Consider the following 6,542-nt stretch of genomic DNA (forward strand, 5'->3'; position numbering starts at 1 on the left):
AGAATGTAAAGTAAGATATACCTACTAGAACCCTGAATACCTGAAAAACCAATGAAGGTCCTAGAAAATAAAGACTGAAACAGTCTCCCCTCCCCTCCATGGGAGAGAAGTAGAGAACAACTGCGACAAACTTGTATAAAACAATGTCAGACACTGTCACTGAATTTGATGTTTTTGCTGAATTATTTTTCTTTGTCATGAAGGCAGATTCAATGAGGAAGAAGACTTATAAAGACAAAAGGCATCAATAAAATGTATGTGAACATGTGGATACATACATACACATATATACACATACATGTAAAATACACATATTAAGTCAAGAGAATATGTGACTAATATCATCATGAAATTTCCTACTATCAGTTTCCTTTTTTTAAGGGTGTTATTTCCTCATGATAGATTTTATTCTATGATTAAAAATTCAGCTTTGGAACATGAGAGAAAGCATAATTAATATATATGAAGATAAGTCAGATTGCATTGCAATGTGCGAATGAAACTGTAAAAATACATAATTGGAGTTACCTCAGATCTACAAAGGAACAGCTACTTTCAAATTCCAGTCCATCACAGTCTTCATAAATTTTACTGGCTGTTTCTGGAGAATCACAGTCTACAACTGCATAAAAGTATTTTAGTCTCTTAAATTGATAATCTCTCAACTTTTCTCTAGAGGTCCTATAAAAGAAAAAAAACATTAAATGTATTTATATAAAAGTAAGTAGAAACCTTTGCTTTTGAAACACAGAGATACTCCAAGAAAAATACATACAAATTAGCCTTCTCTTCAAACCATGTTTTTCATAATCTGGCTTTTATGTACTAGCCCAAATTCTTCAGTGTAACCAACTTATGTTTTCTTGAGAAAGACAACTTTCCAGGCAATATTGTGAATGAAATTTGGCAGCTAGAAAGTCAATTTGAAAACTGTGCACAATTATATATAAACTTAATTATACTTTGGAAACAGTATTTTTGTCACCACACATAGCTTTCTAAAACGAAACCACTGGACGAAATCACAGTATTAACAAAATACGTCTAGATAGGATTAGGCATAATTAAAAATGTTCCTGATTTGGCAAAATATTTGCATTAAATTCACATTTTCCAACAGTTATAAAAAGTTTTCCTAACTGTTTTGGGCTTTAATTTAATTTTCCCTAATGATCATGAATGTTTTCTAAATACTTTGAGATTTCTTTCAGGGCCATTACAGTTAAGCTTTACTAACTGGTACCAATAGCTCCACCTAGTGGTTCAAAAGAAATTACCACTGTATGAAATCACTGGACAGTACAACTCATCCTTTTATTACTGAAATCATAGACAATGGAAAGTGGCTTCAGTTAATGTCAGAAAGCAGAATTTTAAGAATATTTCTCTGAAAAGAAAAATTTCTGAATAACATCAAATCATCCTGCATTCAACACCAGTATACAGGAGATTAAATTATAGACTATATGGAAGGATTATGACTTTTATCTACAGTAATATGAATTAGATTTACCAAGTGCCACTAAGATATTCTGTCACTTAAGTATTATCCTTTCTGATCAAGTCCATCATGACTAATTTATTTAGCCAACTCCTTCTTCCCTTTTTTAAAGAAATAATAAACTTTAGCTTAGAACCTATCAAAATGATTAGAAAATATAAAATAATGGAATCTGGGTTATTAAAGTTTATTTTTTTTAACTTTTTAAAAAATTTTAGTTTTAGTACCAGTCTTTTTCAGGAGCATCCTCAGGAATACTTTGCAATTCTTTAGGTCCTTGAACATGTTCTTCCTTCATTCTCTCCTTCCCAAATTCTGAAGGATAGATCTAAAAATGCAGACAGAGAACAAGTTGTAAAACAATTTGCTTAAAAGACACAAGCCACCTGTTTATGTTAGAATGTATGAGCACACAATACTTCTTTGTATGGAAACCTTTACATTTAATCCTTAGAAGGGCATTAAGATGTATAGTAATATAAGATATCCAGAAACAAATAGTTTGGAAGCATACACCTAAATTTAAGATGTCTTGCTGATGATAAATGATTATTATCATTGCAAACTATGAGTTGGATGGAATCTTAGCAATCATCTAGTCCAACATTTTCATTTTACAGGTGAAGAAGCTGAGGCTGAGAAAAGTTAAGTGACTTGCTCAAGACATAGGTAAGTTAAATGGCAGAGCCTCTGATTCCAAAACTAGCACTTTCTGCATTTCAACCATGCTATTTCCATGAATATCATTAACTTTTGCTTTATTGAAATCAAGAAACATTTTGTCAACTATTGGCCTAATACCTCATATACTAATATATGCACAAATGCAATCAATCTATGTTTTGAAATTTCCATTTAGTTTTACAAAACTGCTAACCAAGCTGTTTAAATTTATTTTTGATTCTAAATTCTCTCTCTTCCTCCCTTCACCCCTCACCCAGTGAGAAGGCAAGAAATACTATATTCATTATATATATGAAGTCATGCAAAACATATTTCTGCATTAGCCATGTCCCCCCCATCCCCCTAAAAAAACAAGGAAAAAAATATGCTTCAAGTTGTACTCTGAATCCATTAAGTCTCTACCTGAATGAAGGGGATAGTATTTTACATCATGAGTCCTTTGGAGCTGTGGTGGATCATTTTAATGATGAATTACTAAGTTTTTCACAGCATATTGCTGTTTTTTGTGGTCTGTTACCTGGCTCTATTCATTTCACTTTGCATCAGTTCACAGATTTTTCTGAAGCCATTCCCTTGATCACTTTTTTGTTGTTGTTGTTGCTTTTTGGAGGGCAATTGGGGTTAAGTGACTTGCCCAAGGTCACAGGGCTATTTTTTGTGTTAAGTGTCTGAGGCCGGATCTGAACCCAGGTCCTCCTGGTTCCAGGGCCAGTGCTCTATTCACTGCACCACCTAGCTACCCATCCTTGATCACTTCTTAAAACACAACAGGACTCCATCACATTCACACACCAGGACATCTTGAGTCATTCAACAATTGATAGTCATCACCTCCGTTTCCAATTCCTTGTCATCACAATAAAGAGCTGCTATAAATTTTTTTTGTACATATGGGTCCTTTTCCTTTAATCTCCTTGGAGTATGGACCAAGTTCTGGTAATGCTGTACAGAACCCTTTTGGCAAATTTTCAAATTGTCCTCAAGTGTTCACAGCTCCACCAATTGCATCAATGTACTGATTTTCCCACATCCCCTCTGCATGTCATTTTCCTTTTCTGTCATTTTAGTCAATCTGATGGGTCTGAGGTAGGACTGCAGAATTGCTTTAATTTCTATTTCTGTAATCAATAATGATTTAGAGCATTTTTTCATAAGATTATTTATAGCTTGGATTTCTTCCTCTGAAAATTGCCTATTCACATCTTTGGTTGTTTTTCAATTAGAAATGGCTCCTATTTTTATAAATTTGGCTTCTTTCTATCTAATCTATTTATATCTGAGAAATGAAACCATTATCAGAGAACCCTGCTGCAACAATCTACCCTCATCCCACCCCCATGCCCCATTTCCTGTTTTATTACAATATTTAATAATAGTGGTGATAATTGACAACGTTGCTTTATCCCTGATTTTATTGGGGAGGTTTCTACTTTATCTCTATTCTGGGTAACATTAGCTCTTAGTTTTAGACATTTGCTATTTATCATTTTAAGAAAAGCTCCATTGATTCCTGTTTTTTAGGTGTTTTTAATAGGAACAGGTGTTATATTTTGTCAGAAGCTTTTTCTACATTATTGATAGTCTGGTTTTTTCATTATTGGTAATGATCAATTATGCTTACATATTGAACCAGATCTTCATTTTTGGCATAAATCCAGCCTGGTCACAATGTATGATCTCTGTAATGTGTTGCTGTAATTTCTCTACTAGTATTTTACTTAAAAGTTTTGCATCAATATTTATTAGGTCTATAGTTTTTTCTCTATTTTTGGCTCTCCTTGGCTTAAAGTATCAAAACAACATTTGTGTGAAAAAAGATATTTGATAGGACTCCTTTATTTTTTTTTTCCCCCAAACAGTTTATACAATGTTGGAATTATATTTTCTTTAAATATTTACTAGAATTCACTTGTAAATAAATATATGTGGTCGTGCCCCCTCCCACTCCCCTTAGTGACATTATTAATGGAGTGTTCAATTTCTTTCTTTTTCTAAAACAGGATTATTTAAGTATTCTATTTCATCTTCTTTTAATCTGGGCAATTTATTTTTTGTAAATATCCATTTCACTTAGGTAGTCAATTTTACTGGAATATAAGTAAGCCAATTAGCTCATAACAATTGTTTTAATTTTATCTTCACTGGTTGTAGAGTCACTTTTTTTCATTTTCAATACTGAAATTTTCTTTTCTTTCTTTTTTATACATCAAACCACACAACGATTTATTTACTTTTCCCCCCATAAAACTAGCTTCTAGGTAGTGGCTTTTTTACTTTCAATTTTGTTAACCTCTCTCTTGATTTTCTGGATTTTTAATTTGGTGTTTAATTAAGGATTTTTAATCTGTTGTTTATCTAGTTTTTTTTTTTCATTACATGCCCAATTCATTGATCTGCTACTGCTCCCTTTTATTGATGTAATTATAGAGATATATTTCAATCTCCTTTCCATGTTCTCATTACTGGAATTCACTCCCTCCTTACTTAAAATTCCCAGTCTCTTCAACATTCTGTTCAAACACCAATTCAACAAAATTTTCTCTTGAACTCCTCACCTACAAGAAGCCTGCCACTACTAATCCAATTTGCTTTGTATTTACTCATATGAGTATTGAGGTTTCCCTGGAGAGAAAGCAAGTTCCTTCAGGTCAGAGACTGTTATTTTGTAGGTCTAATACCTAGTTCAGGGGTTGGGAACCCGTGGCCTTCTAAGTTCTTGGGTGTAGCCTTTTGACAGAGTCCAAGTTTACAACACAAATCCTTTTATTAATAAGGAGATTTTTTTCTATGAAGTTTGGATCCAGTCAAAGGGCTGTAACTGAGGACCTAGAGGGCTACATGTGGTTCTGAGGTCAAGGGTTCCTCACCCCTGACTAGATCAATGCCTTGTACCAAGTACCAGAAATATCAATTAGTTGACTATATCATTCATTCTAGCAAAGAAATCAGAATTATAAAAACAAACTTAGAAAACTGCTCATATCTTTTAACCTGGAAATCCTACCAGTTGGACCATATAATATCTAGCTATAAGATATCTATAGATATGGAAGTTATTGACAGCAAGAAAACTATAACAACTAAAAATGTGCCCCCAAATCTGAGAATGGCTGAACTGTAGTACAAGAATATAAAGAAATATTACTGTACTGTAAAAAGTTACAAATATGAATAGTTCAGATAAACATGGGAGAATTCATATGAGGTAATGAATAAAAAAATAATATTTACTTTCATTACAACAAAATTTGCGTTAAATACAATGGTCAATTTTAGTAATAAACCATCAAAATAAAAGTCTCTCTCTTTTAAAAATGGACAAATTACAAAAGTACAAAGTTACATATGCTATCAATGGAAAACATTTCATTAGATGATTTTGCTTAACTGGTTTCAGGGAATGCTTTTCCAAAGTTTTGTTTTTTTTTCCTGGGGGAGGGGAGGGAAGTAAAATCCTAGTATACATTTTGTTTTGTTGAGATTGTCTGGAGAAATAACAGTCATAAAAATCAAGAACCTGTATTAAAATCCAAGATTGGCTGGTCAAGCAGCAATAAAACCTGACAGATATAGTGAATGTATTGATAATATTGAGATGCTAAGAAAACTAGAGGAAAGATGAATGGATTCTCCATGGAAGAATTATTAAAAAATAAATTGAGGCTCATATACAATACTGAATAGAGAAGGTATAAGAATGAGATTAAAGATCCATCTAAAGCATATCCAGACAGCCAAACTGTCAGTGAAATCACATCATGATCAGGGCTTTTTATACTGAAAGACCAAGAAATTGTCTTTCTCATAAAATTTTTAAAAAAGTAGAGTTAGTTAGAAATAGTTTAGTTCCTTTTCCCTCTTTTAATTAAATCAGTACTTTGTCTTTATTAGTTTTGCCTAATGTTCTCCCCTTCTACTTTTTTCTTAAACTTTAAAAATTAAGAATGGTTTTTTGGGTGGCTAGGTGGTGCAGTGAATAGAGCACTGGCCCTGGAGTCAGGAGGACCTGAATTCAAATCTGGTCTCAGACATTAACACAAAACTAGCCATAGGACCTTGGGCAAGTTACTTAACACCAATTGCCCTACCTTCCCCCTCCAAAAAGTAAAAAAAAAAAGAATGGTTTTCTAGGTGGGATTAAGGGAAGGTAGTAAGGGGGGAATTTTAGGTGATTAAAAACTAATGCCATCAATAAAAATTCACTTTAAAAAAATCATTAAAAACAACTTAACCTCCAAGAAGAGTTGTGAGAAGACACCTTTCCTGTTCCTTAGCAAGGGGAGGAAGGAGAGTTTACCAATGTGGAACACTATATATATATATATATATATATATATATATATATATATATATATAT

The 6,542-nt window shown here is 32.8% G+C and overlaps 1 protein-coding gene across 1 annotated transcript in view; it reads right to left on the reverse strand.

The window, feature by feature from the left end:
* Positions 1-6,542, reverse strand: part of ESF1 (ESF1 nucleolar pre-rRNA processing protein homolog) — a 99,752-nt gene that overhangs the window by 81,216 nt on the left and 11,994 nt on the right. The window contains exons 5-6 of the mRNA XM_069075432.1: positions 1,729-1,829; positions 529-681 (exon numbers count right to left, since the gene is read on the reverse strand). Of these exons, the coding sequence (XP_068931533.1) occupies positions 529-681; positions 1,729-1,829 (254 nt within the window). The remainder of the gene's footprint in view (positions 1-528; positions 682-1,728; positions 1,830-6,542) is intronic.

Source organism: Petaurus breviceps, unplaced genomic scaffold (assembly GCF_028583685.1).
Source record: "Petaurus breviceps papuanus isolate PSGF00001 unplaced genomic scaffold, PetGlider_PUasm1.0 90919, whole genome shotgun sequence".
Taxonomy (NCBI): Eukaryota; Metazoa; Chordata; class Mammalia; order Diprotodontia; family Petauridae; genus Petaurus; species Petaurus breviceps.